Source organism: Plodia interpunctella, chromosome 3, assembly GCF_027563975.2.
Source record: "Plodia interpunctella isolate USDA-ARS_2022_Savannah chromosome 3, ilPloInte3.2, whole genome shotgun sequence".
In the NCBI taxonomy this organism is placed as follows: domain Eukaryota; kingdom Metazoa; phylum Arthropoda; class Insecta; order Lepidoptera; family Pyralidae; genus Plodia; species Plodia interpunctella.
This window is the reverse complement of record NC_071296.1, coordinates 10,817,772-10,836,991: the sequence shown is the minus strand read 5'-3', so window position 1 is coordinate 10,836,991 and position 19,220 is coordinate 10,817,772. Positions and strand designations below refer to the sequence as shown.

Sequence of the window (19,220 nt, the reverse complement as noted above, 5' to 3'; positions counted from 1 at the left end):
TGTTTATTATACTGATAATAACAACTTCAAGGGTGTCTTATATGCATAATCAATTGCACATTAACCTAGCCAAAGACATTGCAATATAGTCTCTACTGCCGTGACAAAGATCCATGTAGGGTAACATTGTTATGTTACCCTACATGGATCTTTGTCACGGCAGTAGATAGGCTGTGCAAAATTGTACGTACATACAAGCATATTACTTATTATCACTATGGATTTCTGTTTGCTATCTGATTAGGATGTCATCGACAGATTGAAACTCATATCAATATTTTAATGATTTATTGTACAAATTTATACTGGAATTAAGATAAAGGATAGATTTAAATCTTATAACAATAAAAATAAATACAGTGTTTAGTTCATAATAGTTAAAAGCTTAAAAACCCAAACACACCCAACATGGTGATACCAAACCATAAGAGAATTTAGAATAGTTTTGAAAAAACAAATTTGCATTTAGACATAAAATTACAGACAGAAATAAAGGGGCCTTCATTGTAATTATAAGAAATATTGTACATGACAAGCTATACAATATTGGGCTTTCAATCATAGACGTCAAAGCTCAATTTACATTATCACATGGCTTCTTAGCCTACCTGAACGTTGCAACTTTGGAAAATGGCACTAATTCTTTGCCTTACTGATAAGGTCTACTGATAACTTCCCAATTAGCACAGTATTTCATTACATTTTATACAAAATTTGTATTTTGATAAATTTTGTACAGAAATGCATTTATTTTACACTTGGAATTAAATTTAACAATAAAAACAACTCATGTGTTAACATACTATACTATTTGTCACAAAGTGACGAACTAAACCAGGATGTGAGAAAGGGATGCATGTATATGATAAAAAAAGCTAATCTGTACTACTTCTTTCTTTTGCATACCTGCATCCCTGTCTTTGGCAACGACAGATTGCAAATCAGACTCACGCGGACACGTATAAACGAGATGTTCTCCAAACACGGAAAACTAAAGACAACGAAAAGAGGGATAAAAATATTATTTTTAGTTTCTCCTCGTGTATTTCTAACAATCGTTTCTCTTTCTTGTGTGAGTAAAACGAAAAATATGACGATGTCTACAGTTTTCTCTACGTCTTTAACACATGCATTTTTCGATGAAATTTTAATATACATGATAAATCTACCATACAAAATGTCATGGTTTAAAATTTGTAGATGGCCATAACCAATGGCGCCATTTAAACATACTACTGGAAACTCGATAAAATATAAACATAATTTATTTGGTAAAAAAAATGACTAGCACAATAATACCCTACTTAACCCCATATAACAGAAATAGGAACAAACACACATATATTATTTATTCTTTAACAATTATATATTACAATAAAATTTATAAAGACACAAACTCCACAATAAAATACGTAACGAATTTAAAAATGGCTTACATTTGTGATTTTTGAAAAAAAATATGTGTTTTTCAAATAACATTTTCGTTTGAAAATCTTTTTCATCTGTGCTCCAAATGAAATCAAATGACCATATAGAAAGTTCTGATATTTTTATTCAAATGTAATGTAATGATGGGAAGACTTTAGTAAAAAATCTAAACTTCATAATATTTCCCTAGAATGCTTCTTTTCATGGCACGTTGCTGATTTGGAGAGAAAAAAAATGACAGACTTAAAAATAATCACTCTAACAGCTTTACAAAATGACTATAACTTAAAAATATTATTTTCTAGATTTTCAAAACCGGTATTATTAAAATGTTGGTACATTTTTAAAATTTGGGATTGAAGTGAAACGTATAGGTAAGGGCAGAGCATCTATTACACTCAACAACTCTGTTCTTTATAATTACAAAGATGTGAAGTGATTAATATTTTAGTGACAGCAAGGTGATAGGTATAAAACTTGTTTTGTACCTACAACTTAACATTTGATCTGAGAAGTACGTGAATAGAAAAAAACTTAAATTAAAATCTTTATTTTGAACAAATAATTTATTTTAATTCGTAGCTTATATTTGACCTCGGAACATTAAAGTCGCTTCTAACACGCATTTAGTCTGTGGGAAAGCTATTGTGCAATAGTGGACTTTTAAATTCCACCAATCAACAATCAGGTGAAATATAGACGTAGGCACATACTGATTATATACAACGTTTTGTAATAATCGTGTATAATACATTTTAGAAATTTCTATTAATTTTAGTGTGTAAAAAATGACGCTTGTTTACTTTGAGAAATTGTTTTTTCTCAATGTATATAGTGTATATAATTTGTTTATAAATGTCTATTGTTTCTATAATAAATAGCATAGCAACTTTTTAGGCTATTGTTAGCTATATAAGGAAATATAACTGTACTCATCAGCAAATCCCGGGCTCCGACGCTCAATGGCTAAGGAAGGAACCGGGAAGATACTCAGGTGGGAGTACTGTATATATTATTATAGTGACTTGATTTATTTTCAAAGTAAACAACCGTTCTATATTACTATCTATAAAGTGCTCGGCATAATACTGCCCCTAATAGATTATTTATATTATTGTGTCTCCGTGATAATCAGCTAATAGCGCGGACCCATTGTTCCGTTGCACTACGTCGCGCTGCGCTTCGTCAACGGATCAATGCAGTTTTGAATAGTGTGTTGACATGCCATGTCGAACCTATGTGAAATAACGGAGCGGCAACGCAACGGAGCAATGGGGCCACGGTCTAATTTATAATTAAATGCCGGTGCACACCGAAGCGCTTTTTTGTATGAAATTGTGGCTCACTTGACTTGAAAAGTCTATGCAAAATAAAAAAAAAAACGCACGCAAACGATTTCTGTGTGCACCGATTTTGACGTTATAAAAATGTCAATACATGTCACTTATATTAGAACGGGCGTTAATTTAGATATGCAACTCTTAACATTATAATGAATCGTTTTAAATAATTTAAAAATTATTTATATTTTTATTTACCGCATTGTGACGTGTACCTACATATTTTATTTAATCTGCAAATTATTATCGTCTTATTCATACAAAGTTAGCGAGCGCTCCAAATATATTTTAGTTAAACCAGTTTTGTCTCTTTAGAGGTAAATTTTCGATAGATGGACAAAAGTTTGTTTTAACTAAAATAAAATTGATTACCCAAATTAACGCGTCAGATTTAGCTCTACACCACCCAACAAAAACTACAAAGAACCTAAGCATTTTTAGTAATATTACAAAACTGCCTTTCTTTACTCAGGCAGTCAATTTTTTTTTTTTACAAAATACTGACATTTTACCAAAACGTAGGTACGTTCAACAGCACATCAACATACCCAAATTCATTGTAAATTCACCCCTATTACAGCGGCATAAAGATGCACGCACGGTATCCCTGTTAAACTAGATTTAATACTATGCCAAAAACCGCTTTAATATAACTGCAATATTAATGCTTGAAATAAATTCTAATAAAATTGCCTAATACTTAGAATAATATTGAAAATCCCTTGCTAACTAGTATCCCAAAATGGAATCATTTATATGACAAACAAATCTAAAGCTATACACAATATGGTCGATATCATATACGATCGGGCAGTATCATTATTATAACTATCCCAAAAACAATGGGTACATTAGGTAGACGTAATATTATTATTTAAGGATAAAACTCACATCTCACATCATAAATAAAACTATATCAACAAAATATGTATGCCTGAGTATTTGACAATTATTTATTGGTTCTCAGAGCGTTTCGACCGCTGCGTCCGCGCTGTCATTCCTTCCTTCATAGTCGTATTCCTCATGGCTGAGGGTCGTGGTCATTACGTGGAATGAAACACACACAACAACTTTCTTGGCATTATTAATGGAGTGGTTTGCCATTGCCTTCTCCATTTCACACACAAGTTAATAATAATCAACCAGTGTGCAGGTTTCCTCACGATGTTTTCCTTCACCGGAAGCAAGTGGTGAACGATGACAACTGCTATTGTATACAAATTCATGTGGCACGAGTAGGATTCGAACCTGGGACCTTCCGATCCACAGGCGGGCGTCTTAACCATTACACCACCACCGCTTCATTACGATCCGTCAATTTTCTTGAGCAAGGAATCATTTCCAATATCAATCATTCATAAAATTAACATTACCACAGTACAGATTATTGATTTTAAAGTAAGATAGTAAAACGAATTCTTTGTTAAAATTTGAAAAATTGTAATGACAGCGCGGCCGCAGCCTTCGAAATGCACCTTAAACTGCAAAGTCACGATGCCAACACGCTGAATCGTGTTTTATGTAGAAATTTCAACAACTGACTACAAATCTGAAAAAGTTCTGACCATTCGAAATAATAGATTCGAATAGATACAAAATGTGTTTCGTGACGATGAAAGCGGTTTTCACGAAATAATTTTGTAAGAATTACTACATTCATTACTCTTTGGCATTTTTACGATAACATTTATCGCGGCATATTGCTCTAAAAACTGATATTAATGATCATAAGAAACAACACTCAACAGCCCACATTAGACCACTAAGCTTGTATCGTGATTCAGATAAACACAAACATACGCAGAGCCCCAGTCAAATATCAATGTAAACATGTAAAAATATTTGTCCGCACTGAGAACCGGACCTTGGTGGTGGTGATAGCGGCAATAATATCGTCAAAAATGTCGGAAATCCATACAAATTATAACGCGTTCGTGCACAACAGTATGATGTCTATACCCTACAAACTTGTCTTTGCCATAAGGCCACGGAACCAGAATGGCGCAGATCTACACTCACTTGGTCGTCATGTCCGGCCAATAGTTGATGTAGTAGCGATGCGTGCTGCCCTCGAATAGCCGGTCCAACCAGTTTTCTAGACCATCTAATAGATTCTCTGAAAGGAAAAATAAAAATATTACAGTCTTTTCTCTTTTAGTGAAATCACTGAGATCTCACTAAAACATGAGATGAGAAGCGGTGGTGGTGTAATGGTTAAGACGCCCGCCTGTATATCGAATGGTCTCAGGTTCGTATCCCACTCGTGGCATATGAGTTTGTATACCAATCTGAGTCATATATAGTAGTTTTCATAGACCACCACTTGCTTCCGGTCAAGGAAAACATCGTGAGGAAACCTGCACACTGGTGGACAGTTCACGAGTGTATATGCGACTACCTGCCAATAGATGGCGGTAAGTAGTACAGACTGTACAGTAAACAGCGCATCAAATTACCCTGCATGAACCTCTATGACGCGGTAATAGCGAATTTGCAGTGAATTTGGGTAGTTTTATGTCCTGTTGACTGTACCAATTTTTTTGTTCTCTCAAGAAGAGTAATGTCTAGGGTTACTGGTATCAAACGCTAAACCTCCTAAAGACTACTTGGGCACGTCAAAACAAGCAACTTTTATTCTATGACTTTTCGTGATCCGTAATTTTTTTTTTCATACAAAAAGAACAATCCAATTTGCTATTCTACACATATTAACTCGATGTAATAGCCAAGCAACACGAGACAGTAACAGTGGCGTTATGTAGCGGAATCGAACATAGAGTTAACATTTTATAGAAACGACATTAAAACACCAATCTAAACTTTACCAAGCAGAAACAAGTTGGGCGCACCTGCACTCGACGCGCGAGCTTCATGGTTTTGCCTAAGACACGGATGAAATGTTACGGCCGGTCGACAATAACATGCCAAGGTGCGCGTCTTTTTAACAAGATATATCAGAGGGCTGATATCAAGAATATTAAATCGTTCGATGTATTCAAGCAACAATTACCCGAACATATAATTTCTACTTACTGAACTTGTCTGTTGTGTTCAGTTTATTAGTGTGACAACGAATATAATATTTCTTGTGTTTTGTGTTCTCATGTAAGTGATGTAAAATTTGTCTTTATGAGAATAAATGTCTTTAAACCTAAACTAAAAAAAAGGAAGGAAGGAAAAATTTTGTATTTATTACGTTTAGACAAAAGTCGTAAAACAAAAGATGTCAGTCTGTATGTACCTCATGCGCCTTTGGAAGGTTATGCGTTAGATACCAGTAACCGTGTATAGCACGGTGTGGACACATACCCAGCAGCAGCACGGGCTCGGCCACGTCGTCGCCGGAGGAGGAGGAGAGGTCGGCGTGGAAGCCGATGAAGGCGCCCGCCTCCGGGTCCTCCGCGCCGCCGCCCAGCGACCGCGTCATGCGCGACATGCGCTGGGAAACCACATTTAAATACTGGCCTTAATTAATTTATTTATTTATTTAATCAATTTCAATCAGTAAAAAAACGCATTGCACTCCGGGAGGGCCGGCAGAAGTGAAAACCTGAATATCAACGTTGTGCATTTTTGACATCTTACGAATTTTCGATCAGGTCACGTGTCCTACGCGAGTTTACTTTTACACTTTTCGCCCATCACAATAAGTGCACAACGCCGCTAAAGAAGTTTTCACTTCAATAAATAAATAAATATATTAGGACAAATCACACAGATTGAGCCACCCCCAAAGTAAGTTCGAGATTTGTGTTATGTGATACTAACTCAACGATACTATATTTTATAACAAATACATATATAAATAAACATCCAAGACCCGGGTCTGACCTCTCGGTTCAGAGGCAAGCACTTTATCACTGCGCCACCAAGGTCAAATATCCGGTTCGAAGGACCACATGAACAAAAATGTAAAATATTGTATAGAGGACTGTAGATTTAGGCTGGTAAAATAAAAATCTAGGAGGTACGAAGATCTCTCTCTGATTCGCTCTCTGTAATAAACGATTATTACAGAGAGCGAATCAGAGAGAGAAAAAGTTGGATTGAATGGAGCTGGATAAAAAACATTTTAATGTTGGTGTTCCAACAGTGGTTCGCGGAGCGTTGCGACCGCTGCGCCCGCGCTGTCATTACGCCCCGTCAATTTTCTTGAGGAAGGAATCATTTCCATAATCAATCCCAACTAATATATGTTTCGAAATAAAGTTTGTTTTTTTGTCACTTCTTTACACATTATCTATTGGACCGATTGTTATGAAATTTGGTATACTGGTAGAAAATAAACTGGAATAACACATAGGGTACTTTTTATCCCGAAATTCCCACGGGAGGAAGCCCCGGGGCGCAGCTAGTTGTTAATAAAATTGACATTACTACAGTACAGATTAATTAAGTCGGATAGTAAAACTAATTGTCTATGTCAAAATTTGAAAAATAGTAATGACAGCCCGACCGCAGCGGTCGCAATTCTGAGAAACACCCTACTCTCTCTGATGCCTTCCGCAGCCATTCTGCGTTAAAATATTGTAGAAAAACCAGCAATGTATATGGATTCGGTATACATTGCTGGTTTTTCACTGCAGTAATAAATAAAAGCACTCATACTATACTCAATAACTCAATCTGTGTTATTGGTCCATATTTATTTATTTATAACTAGCGACCCGTACCAGCTTCGCTCGTGTAAAAGCATGATAAATTATACACCTAAACCTTCCTATGGAATCACACTATCTATTGGTGAAAACCGCATGAAAATCCATGCATCAGTTTTTGAGTTAAAAAATAAATCTTTATTGTCTCACCATAACCACTAAAAAGTTTACAAAACAACTTAACCGAAGAAGGTTAATGGCGGGTTAATACCTGAACTAGGATAGATACCTGTATGTAGTTAATCGCGAACAGACAGACAGACGCGACAGTGGACTTTGTTTGGATATCCCAGACAGTTTCTCACCTTGTGTGGTTTAGCGCACTCGGGATGTTTAGCGTGGTAGATGCAGAAGTACTTCCGGTGCGGGTTGAGCGCCAACACCGTGCCGACGCAGTTGCGCGCGTTGACGCGCAGCTCCGCGCCGCCCAGCGACAGCTGCAGCACGCGCCGGAACCACTCGATGTTGCGCTCCACCATCAGGTAAGCGAATAGTAGGGTCTTGTTCCTGTTTCCATGGGAACAATTGTTGAAATCTATGAATGAGATCGATTCCTAACGAGTAACCCAATCATATTGAGGTATTCCACCATCAGGTCATGCTTATCATAATAATGAATTGTCATGGAAACTGAAGCGACTTGGGAAATTTCAACTCTGCAGGTCAATTGGAAGTAGGAGAAATCTAAATTGCAAGATCTGATTACAGACAACGGGACACGAGAAACTTAATACAAGTTTTTAATAAAAGTGTATACAAACTTAATTCTAATTAAATAAATAAGTATTAATCAATTTTCGTCGCCCAATTTTTTCAATCATAAAATTTCCAATCTGAAACAAGTTTCTCGAAGTAAGTTTAAATAATAAGAGTAATACTCACTTTCGGTACGGCCACACGATCTTATGGAATTTAGACAACAGCTGCACCCGGCTTTGCATGTCCACTAACAGCACGATAGTTCGGCAGCCCGGTTTCAATAGCCTGAGAAATTAGGACAGCTCCAATCATACGTGTTGTTTTCTTCTTTTTAAAACGAAACAGTCTTATTTATTCAAAACCATTAATATTTTAGAACAAATCATAAAAAATAAAAACTAAAATAGCCGCCCGGTTCAAAAGTGCCCATTATGCTTGCATGCATTCGTTAAACCAGGTACTGCCCAGAGCGGTAACCCCTGTCCCTCAAGCGGCGTACTATCTCACTCACAAATTCCATGGCTTCTTGGCACCAAGGATCAGTCGTCTCGAAATAATTATTGGTCAAAGCTGAATATTTGCTTTTAAAATAATATTAATATTAAAATAATTGATTCAATGCAAGATTGAAAACAAACACGATTGGAAACCTCGTAGAATTCATCTATATTCGTTGAATTGCCCATACAAAAATGTTGTTCTATATTTCTCAGTAAACATGGCGACGTTTGACCACATACGTTAGATAAATAGAAGACAAGTTTATTTGTTAGACAAATTAAAAAATCCCCGGCTTTCAATATTCATTTCGCTACAACTTTTCAACGGCTAAACCGATTTTCATGAAACATGGCTTCAAGAACACTCGGGATTATCTATGACACAAAAAAAAAACTAAATAAGAATCGGTTCATCCGTTTGGAAGCTACGATGACACAGACAGATACAAAGACAGACACGTAACTTTTAACACCCCTCTTTTTATGTCGGGGGTTAAAAATGTTCTCATATTTCTTGGTTAATAATGCAATATTTACTTGAAACTCTCAGTTCGTGCAGCTTCATTTCTAGCCGATGTTCATTAATACTCTTTTTGTGGCCGATTTTTGTTTTTAATAGAGATTAAGCCCAGTATCTAGTTCAAGCCCTCTTTCATGTTTCTCAACCAATTATTAATATTTAACCAATTAAATTTAGGTATCCACGCAAATTTAGAACTGTCTACGCCAGTACACCACAACACTAGGCACGTCCCGCCCGCGACCCCTCGCGCGGCAGCCAATGGCTATCGAACACGACAATTTAAATTTTATTCCTGCGCGCGCACTACAAATCTAGTTTTTTCTATTGTTTTTTTTCCTGTCATTCGATTCGATTTCTGTTTTTCATTATATCAATTTGTAAGAACAAATAAAAAATATTATTATCTAATTCTTAGCTCCAAGTACTTTATTTTAACTACCTATTAGTTCCGTAACGAACAAGAACTATGCCGCACATCAGCTAAGAGGAAAACGTACCCAATGATAATGTCGTCGCTGCACCTTCGGTCAACAGTTTTAAGAGCAGATTAGATAAAATCTCCAAACTTTAAGACGCACACGCATCACCTTACATAGCTCCTAGTGTGTTATAAAATGTGTCATAAAGCGTTTACAATTTTGAAATGTGGTGCTGGAAGCGCATGGAGAGAATTAATTGGACAGATAAGTAAACAAATGAAGAAGTACTAGACAAGACCAAAGAGAGAAGAACGTTATTGAAAGCAATAGAGACAAGAAGGGGAAAGATGTTTGGCCACCTTATACGACACGACAACTTTATGAAATATCTGATTGATGGAAATTTCGAAGCAAGAAGAGGAAAAGGAAAGTCAAGAAGGGCATTCCTAGATGAAATAAGAGAATTCGTGTCGTGTAGGGGGGTGAAATCGATGGTTGAGGACAGAATAAGGTGGAAAATGCTCCACCGACAAGAACAAAGTTCTTAAAGTTATAAAATAAAACGAATACGACCACATTTCGGTTCGTCTGGAAACTGATAAGATTCCTATATATATATCTGCACATACCACGACATTTACCTGACCAGTCCGTTGTATTTCTCGGCTCGGAGCTCGTGCAACTTCATCTCCGGCTGCGGCTCGTTGTTGTTCTTCTTGTTGCCGTTCTGTTTGCGACGCTCTTCCTTTTGACGCTGGATCGATTCTTCTTCCACGCGCCTGGTGGGAGACAATGTACAGGATAACAAATTGGCAAATATCTATGGAATTTCTGGCAAAATGCTGTATTGGATACTGAATATTTTCTCGTCATTGGCACGCAAAGGAAGATAGAATATCTATGAAATATTATTGAAACTCGATGGCGAAAGTGTTGCGACGAAATTGGTAACAGACAGGTTGATTAGTCTTTATTGTGATAATGTCCTAGATAAATCTTTTTTATAAAGATTATGTACTTATAGATGGTAATAATAATATCGCACCGCGGGTTAAGTATTTTAAAATATTTTATTATAGCTTTTCCCCGCGGCTTCAATTATAGTAATTTGGGGGTAGATATATATTTTAAAGTAGCCTACGTTTGAACCGGTATCTTTAATTACACGCATACCAAATTTCATCAAAATCGGCCCGGCGGTTTAGCAACAAAAGCGGAACAGACTAGACTTTCGCATTTATAATATTACTATAGATTTACACACATTTTGTAAGTAAAGACAAATAGAAACACACTCACACCAAGTACTGTACAAGATATCCAGCGCACAGCACCAAGGCTACGGTGGCAAGCACGGACGCGAGCGAGACAGCATGATGTGTCCGGAGCGCGAGGAGCGCCCGCTCCCACCACTCGCACAGCTTCAGCGCGGCGCTCCACAGCGGCCCGCGCGCCGCTTCGTCCAGGAGCTCCTGTTTATTTATTTATTCCAACTCTATTTGCCGACTAACTCTAATTCTAAATTCTATATTCAATATAGGTCTAAGTCTACTGCTGACTTCCAAAGCGCTGGTGAAGAAGAAGCGGCGCAACAAACTTCACCGCGGCCTTTTCTCCAAAGACATCAATTAACAAATGTGGGTCTTATATATATAGATATTAAAAATTTAGAGGACGAATTCACATCATAATTAAAAAATGAAAAAAAATTAAATAAATTAATTAATAAAAAATTGTTCATTTTTTCAATAAAATTATTGAAAATTGTCAAAAACAATAACTGTTGCCCAACGCTATGTATGTGTGAATTTCCGACGGGAACAGTTATTTTGCCAGAACGAAAGGTATAAACAGGAATATGTATGCTAAATTAAAAGTAGATTGGTTGAGTAAATAAAACGTTAAGCCTTTCCATTTAGCTGGTATAAAAACGAGTCAGATTGGAATAACTCGAGAGAGAGAGAAACGCGAGAAACATACGAAAAGAGACTACTCAGACCACAACCAAGTCGAAGTCAAAGTCTCTCAACACTCGACCATTACTAGCACAATGCTAGAACATAGTAGCAGGATTATTTATACATGTCATACATTCTTTCAACTTTGAAAATAAAATAGGGATTCAAAAAATTTTGGCAGCGAGTTTCTCACTCGATTCCACAAATTTTTCACCCACAATTATGAGATGAAAAAAGAAAGGGATCTTTTTTACATCTCATTAATATGTATTGTCAAAGAAATCCCATTCTGGGATAAGTCCGCCTTTGTACGCGTCTCTTTCTTTATTTTACTGGTTTCTCTGTATGTGTATTCTTCGTGCAATAAAGAGTTTACAAACAAACAAAATAGTAACATAACATTGAAACATGAGAAAACTCACCTGTACGCTAGTTTCGTACGCCATAACCTCATTAGGCTTTAGCAGCCTCTTAATCAGCTGTTCCAATGACCGTTTGGTCTCGTTCAACTTCTGTTGGTAAGCCAGCAAGTCCGGTTGAGAAGCGGCCAAGTCAGAGCAGTGTTGGTGCGCGCACGACGGCCAAGTTTCATTGAGCCACTCGTATTGTATCCGCGTTGATTCGCGCCGCCAGATTATGACGATGCGGTGGTTCATTTTTGTGGAGTCGCTACCTATATGTTTATACGCAGAGAATGCAATTAAGCTTGAATTCTGTTCCATCTCTAAAATACGTATGTACTCTTAATTAAAAAGGAGAAACTCAAAAAGAAGAACATTACTTGTAAGCTATTACTCTTTTTCACCTATAATTGCTAAAAATAAAGTTATGCGAGAAACACAGAGGAATTAAACACAAAAATATAAAAACATCTCGATTGCCAATGTGTTACAAGCGAGAAACAAACAAATCAATAACTGTTTGCTTTGTTAATTTGTAATAACTCATCAGAGCCAGAAAATCTTTTGAAATTGACACGAGAAACACAAGAAACATTACACAAAAAAAATCCTCGATTTACATTTTTTTTAATATCATAACCGGGAAGTTAACAAAGCAAACAGATAAATAACTAACCTAAGTAAAAAAAAAAATAAACTGTTATGCGAGAAACACGAGAAATTAAACTAAAAATACAAACATACATCTTACTTAACATTTCTTAAAATATAATAACAAAACAAACAGACGAACAACTCACCAGAGCCATTAGCCAGGGCCTGCACAAAGTACGGTTGTTTGTGGGTATACACATACGCATAATGCAGTCTCTCTGGCGCAGATTTGGCCAGCCTCCTCATCTCCTCCCTGGCGTTGTCGGCGGCGACGCCGGTGCCGCACAGCAGCACGCAGCACAGCCGCCGGCGGCTCGCGCGCCACTCCACCGGACATACTGCGTCGAATACGCTCTAAAATTATAATTAATATATTATACACCATAAATATTTAATTATGCCAAAGAAATTAAAGTTTCATGTTAAAGAACCTATTAATACATGTGAGTAATCAAAATTTAATATTATCGTTATTATCAACAAAGTTATTGAGGTTTGCATTTATACCAAAATATCCATGAATTTATGGACGTAGTTTGAAATTCCAATTATTCCAATTCATATTTTATTATGTTCTCTTGCTCTCGCGTGCAATGACCCTAAAAAACAAATAAATAAAATATCTTTTATAATAGCTCAGGTTCTAAACGGCGCATTAAGATAAATCCAGATTTTAAGTTTACTTTAGACACACACAATGTACACATCCAGACTGACATAAAAAAATCAACATTAAACCTAATCCTAACTAATATTATAAATGCGAAAGTATGTTTGTTTGTTACCTCTTCACGCTGTATCTACTCAACCAATCTTCTTGAAATTTTGCATACATGTGGTTTGAAGTATGCAGAAGGATATACGGTACATTTTATCCCGGAAAAATAACACGGGCGAAGCCGCGGGCAAAAGCTAGTACCAATATATAATGATGCTGTTGACCGTACCTGTTCCGAGAGTCTGGGTAGCGTCAGCATCTGATTCGCGGAGATGAGTTGCCGCAGCGTCTGCGTGGGGATCTCGCCGGTGCTGACGGTGGCGCAGGGCTCCGCGCTGTCCTCCTTCAGCAGCACCATGGTGTCCGTGTGGCGCTGCACGCCGAAGCGGGCGGACACTGATTGGGTGTCGCGCGATGTCATGTCCACGAAGCTTTGGTACCAAATTAAATCATTTATTTATTATAATTTATTTATTCGTTTATTTGTTGGACAAATTAAAAGATTTTCAATTATTCATTTCGCTACAACTTTTCAACGGCTGAACCGATTTTGATCAAACGCATAAAAATTTGCTATTAAAGTAAAAAAAAAAAACCATATCCAAATCGATTCACCCATTGATATAGAATGAGATAGGTTACTTGACAAAGTTTCATAAATTTCCTAAATGTTGATAAGAACAGTTGTGACCACAAGATGTCAGACACATTACAGACCTTATAAAAATTACTATACACTTAGGGAACGCATATTTTCTATCCTTGTTATTCATAAAAAAGATACCGCAGATGTAAAAGCCGACCAAACGCGACGAATAACAAGCCTCACAAGTGATCCACGACACTACGGACAGATGGCACTACGGTCGACTCACTACAGAATCTAATGCCCGGTTTACATTATTCCAGTCCAGTGATCTAGCGAGATTCCAGTCCAGTGCTGGACTGGATCTGTTACATCTACATTATTCCAGTTATTTAGAAGCCGTTGAAGTGTGAACAGTACAGTGACAATGATTTCAAGAAGAGATCAGTTTCGAAAATGTTTTAAACGTGCTCAATTACTCTTGCTACAAGAAGTTATTAATGAGGTTGATAAGAAACTAGAAAAAAGGAACGGATTTGGGTGAGAAATTGGATCAGCGAAAGAGATCAAAAAGGAGGGTCGGTAATGCTTTTGCAACAACGCAGACAGTGCGTTTACGATTGGAAGCATATATACAACCTCCGACATGGCACCGTCTGCCGCGTGCGGTGCCCGGCGCTGCGCCTAGCGACGGGAAGATCTTTCCTTTATGATGTCGTGCATGATAATCTCGCGCCCGCTACAAAATACTCACCCAAAAGCGACTCGGCTCCTGTAATGGAACGCAGTGATCAGGTATCTGAGCCGTATGCTCGGGCGCTCCTCGAAGATCAGCGCCTTCACCTTGTTGTCCTCGAAGTCCGAGACGAACGACTCCATGTTACCATTGTTGATGGGACGCACCATCTTGTATGGGAACTTCCAGCGGATAAATTCTAAGGGAAATAATAGATAATAAAATTGTGTTAACTAATTCTGAATTCCTTATTTATTTTCTATTCGGTATAGACATAAAGAGTTTTTTGATCGACCCAAACATAATTGACATTTGTTGAAATTTAACATTTTTTTATGATAAATAATAACGTAATTAATTATTTCATGTACAAAATCATTTCTATTTTGTGTTAATATGTTTTTGCATGGCCGGATCAGGCTTGTGTGATGGACAATGTAATGTAATAACAACTGATGTAACCACATTTATGCAAATTAAGTATTGAGTAGAACGAGGGTGATGAGGGTCTTGGCTGGCAACACTGGCAATCTAGAATATTCTATTTGGTATTGCAATGTCAAAAAAATATAGTTGTATAATATCCGTCTTTTACTACGTATAGACACAGTGTACTAGATTGCACAAATAAATATATATATTACATTTAAGTTAAAAAAGTCAACATGAGAATAGAATTTAAAGTGTAATTTATATTGTAATAATATTTTCCCACAGGAAACTTTTTTTTTATTGTATAGCGGCGTCGCTCACCATTCTATTAGTTTAGCAGTCATTAGTAAGAAAGCTCACCCAATATTTTCGGCAAAGACGACAGCCCCTCTTTATAAACGTAGACATGTTTATCCAAGACGAGTGTCAGACACGGCACGCCGTGCACGCCGACGCGCCTCGCCAGACCGGACTCGTGTCCCGCGTGCACGGTGGCCATGGTCACCCCCAGCGGCTGTAGGGCGTCCACGAGGCGGCGCCACGCGGACGCCGAACGAACGCAGTCGAAACACCAGTCCGTGTAGAAGAGGACTACGGCTGGCGTGTGAACGCTCTTCTCGATTATGTTATTTTCGAAATGGCTATAAAAAAGATTTTTTTTTTCTATTAATTTATTTGTTATAGCATAGTGGGCAGCAACACAACCTATGGACACCCGCAAATAAAAGTCGTAACTGATGCGTTGCCGACATTTAGAAAAAGCATTATTAAGTTTTTAACGGTTGTTGCAATAAATGATACATACAGTCTATATCTTTATACTTTAATAAAACTTTTAATGACCAACAATGCACGGTGTAGATGATGATGATTCGAGCACGTTTACCATCAAAACTACATCACGTTTTTAAGTAAAAACAATGATAGATAATTGTCATGCCAGTAACATTCAAGGGCAGATAAAACATAAAATTAACATACTTAGGTTGAGTTTATCTGACTACCTAGATTGTACACAGAAACCAAAAAAGTATGGTACACCATACTTGTCTCTTTCTATTGTAGGATATCAGAATATGCTAGAGACAGAAATCCATTTGTTGGTATTTTTGACATTGTTTTTTGGATAAAGCTGGTGATTATTTTCAGGATTATTTTCAGTGGCATTTATACTTAAACTAGATGTTGCCCAGGGCTTCGCTCCCGTAGGAATTTTGAGATAAAAGCCTATATAAATCTTGAATAATGTACCTTTCTAATGCTGAAAGAATTTTTGAAATCGATTCGGTAGTTTTGGAGATTACCCGCCTTAAATATACAAACTCACAACAGTAGTACGACATTTATAAGTTACTTCGACATTGTTCGACGGCGCAGAATAGTACCGACCGCCGACTCTGACCGAATGAAAACATTAGAGAAATAACGAACTTATAGCTACTACATAAGATTTTAAATCCAAAAACAACAGGAGTTGTGCTATCTCGCTCATAATAATTGACAATTCACATCTGGGCGCAGATATTTTCGCGCCATGCAAAAAACTTATTTCTGCGCAGGTACATCGGTGTAACTTATAAAAGTGGTAGTACTTGTACCTCTTTATAATAATAGTATAGATTGATTTGATATTCACCTTTATTTTTTTTGCAATTTTTTTTATTTTTTAAACAAATCTTACCACCCTTAAAAATGAAATATTAATCTTACCGTGCAGTGACAGATAGCTTATGGAACAGAGTGATGTCCTGGTCTTGAGTGCGGAAATGAGTTCCGAAGAAATCTTCAAACGGGTCACTGCTGAAACATACACAAAATATTTATGGCATTTTGACAAAACATGTGAGTCATTGTGTTAGTTTTACACTCTGGGAATATTTGGCCATCCATTCAAATTCCTCTACTTCTACTTGGATGACATATACAATCAATTATTGATGTTGAGATTTTAATTAAAACTATATCTGCTGACTTCCAATGGGCAGGTGAAGAAGAAATGGCGCAATACACTTTACCTTTATTCCAGTCAAGTTAATATGACAAATGTTATTTTTCAGATTGACCTTTTGGACAAGCATTATGAAAGCTAGTAAGTTTATATTAGATATCCCCCATGAGGCTGGCATAGTCACACAAAGTACACTCAAGCCTTGTCAAAAATTTAGAAGAAAAAAAAAAGATTGACCTGGGTTTTGGATATTTATCTATATATGTACATGTTAAAGAATATAGTGTTGTTGAGTTAGTATCCCATAACACAAGTTTCGAACGAAATCTGTGTCATTTGACCCTATATAATTATTATTATTATTTAATATTATGTGCTATCTTTGATACTTTTTATTGGCATGGTCAAATTGTTGGAAGACCTTCCTCTTTTAGAAATCACTGATATTAAAAAAAAAATTAAGTGTACTGGTTGGATGGTTATACACATGGTTATACCTACATAAAATCATTAAAAGTTTGCACTTGCATTGAATGCACACACATTATTGGCTTAGGAAGCCGTACAATCAAATAGTTGCTCATAACTAATAAAATGTTAGGTCTAACTTGCGAACAAGCGATATTTAAGCAGCTCTTCCGAGATGTGGAGGCTGCTGAACTAACATAGCGGACCTCATCCCCAGTCAATCCGAATTTTATGATATTAAAAAAATTCTGGTAATAATATACATATGTGACATAAATAAATAATTTAACAATATAAATGCACAAATTACTTACTAAAGGCAAAAACTCACCTAAATCTAGCATATTGGCTGTACTCACCTAAATCTAGCATATTGGCTGTAATCGTGCCGCTGTTTGTACATATGATCATCTTCATTTGTGATGCCATACAAATCATAAGCTTGCCTTCGCTCTGTGTCCGACAACAATTCATACGCTTGCTTGATTTCCACAAAGCGGGTCTCGGCATTCGGGTCCTCACTCTTATCAGGGTGCCTGTTATAGATATTTTTTTATCCAACATTTCAATCATAATGAAGGTTTTTAATTAAAAAATAAGTGATATGATCAGATAATAGTGATAAAGTAAAACAAAAGTGATAGTATGAATTATATCAGCTTTTTCATAAGAGAAATAGGTCTAAAATAATTTTCTTTTGAACAATTAATCACTTTGCATAAATACAACAGGTATTGCAAAAAAAATGTTTTTTTTAGATAAATACCATTCTTTAGCTAGCTGCCTGTAAGCCTTCCTTATTTCTGGCAAGGAAGCTTTGCGATGAACACCAAGTATCTTATAAGGATCGCCAATCTTTTGTGCAACCACCACGGCACATAAAACGATGGCTAGGAACACCCACAGCCATCTCCCTTTCCAACCCTTGAATTTCCATTGCATATTAGCAAATTTGCGCTAGAATCACACTCCCGAATTTAATTCGCACTATTCATAGAAGGGCTTCCCTGCGGAAGCCGTGCACTGGGTCGATAAACATAAGTGAAAGCAAATATGTAAGGACATGCAATCAGTGCGAAATAGATGAAAATCTAATTCGTTAGAACAGATCAGCTGAGAATATGAAGAAAACCCGAAAATTTCAGGAAATTAATAAATAAAACGTCAACCGAACAAAAACGAAGTCAATCGACCATAGCCAAATTAGCCAATCTGATGGATCTGCCAAATCGATATATTTTTTTATTGCAACAAAGACTCAATGTCAGTGTCACTTGCTTATTGCTTGTCATATCACCTTAATTGAAAAACAGAAACAACAACTACTAGACTGCTAATAGGTGGGATTGATTAATTATTCTAAAATTTTACTCTCGTTACTGAATTTTGTAAATTTTTTTTTGATTTCTGAAAAATTAAATATTTTCGAAAACTGTATTGTAGTGTGGAAATATTGAAAGGTAGATAGATGATTTACCTACTAGTACTAGTTTATTATTTAGTATCATAACATTTCAAGTAACTTTCTTTCTTATTTGAAACAAATCAATATTCTTCTTTTTCTAAATCATAACGAAGGAAAATTGGCGTAAGAGGTTACTTACTAATTCCATGTGTAGTCGTTGGACAACGACATAAACATAACCTGTCGATTGTACACATAATAATTGATACATTTATAGCTTATAAGGGATAATAAAAAAAACTCAAATGCTCACATCGAGCCGTAATTTGTAGGTTCCTATTCTTATG

At 36.5% G+C, this 19,220-nt stretch overlaps 1 protein-coding gene across 2 annotated transcripts; it reads right to left on the bottom strand.

Moving 5' to 3' along the window:
• Positions 1–273: 273 nt before the first annotated feature.
• Positions 274–18,692, bottom strand: LOC128683494 (dnaJ homolog subfamily C member 16). Of its 2 annotated transcripts, none has more exons than XM_053769188.2 (14): positions 18,235–18,692; positions 17,828–18,004; positions 16,763–16,852; positions 15,413–15,693; positions 14,639–14,819; positions 13,528–13,729; positions 12,727–12,934; positions 11,948–12,198; positions 10,867–11,039; positions 10,209–10,346; positions 8,309–8,410; positions 7,732–7,933; positions 6,078–6,207; positions 274–4,884 (listed from the first exon to the last, which is right to left on the bottom strand). In XM_053769188.2, the coding sequence occupies exons 1-14, from the start codon at positions 18,408–18,410 to the stop codon at positions 4,784–4,786; spliced, it is 2,412 nt and encodes an 803-aa protein (XP_053625163.1). In that variant the 5' UTR covers positions 18,411–18,692; the 3' UTR covers positions 274–4,783. The 2 variants fall into 2 exon arrangements, with proteins under 2 accessions (XP_053625163.1, XP_053625164.1); XM_053769189.2 differs by having other exon boundaries at positions 16,763–16,849.
• Positions 18,693–19,220: the final 528 nt, after the last annotated feature.

Coding starts and splice junctions, on each gene's coding strand:
- LOC128683494 (XM_053769188.2), bottom strand. CDS start 18,410: ATGCAATGGAAATTCAAGGGTTGGAAAGGGAGATGGCTGTGGGTGTTC. Junction 14,820..15,412: donor GTCTTTGCCGAAAATATTGG/GTGAGCTTTCTT, acceptor TATTTCCCTTAG/AATTTATCCGCTGGAAGTTC. Junction 11,040..11,947: donor CGTACGAAACTAGCGTACAG/GTGAGTTTTCTC, acceptor ATAAATAAACAG/GAGCTCCTGGACGAAGCGGC.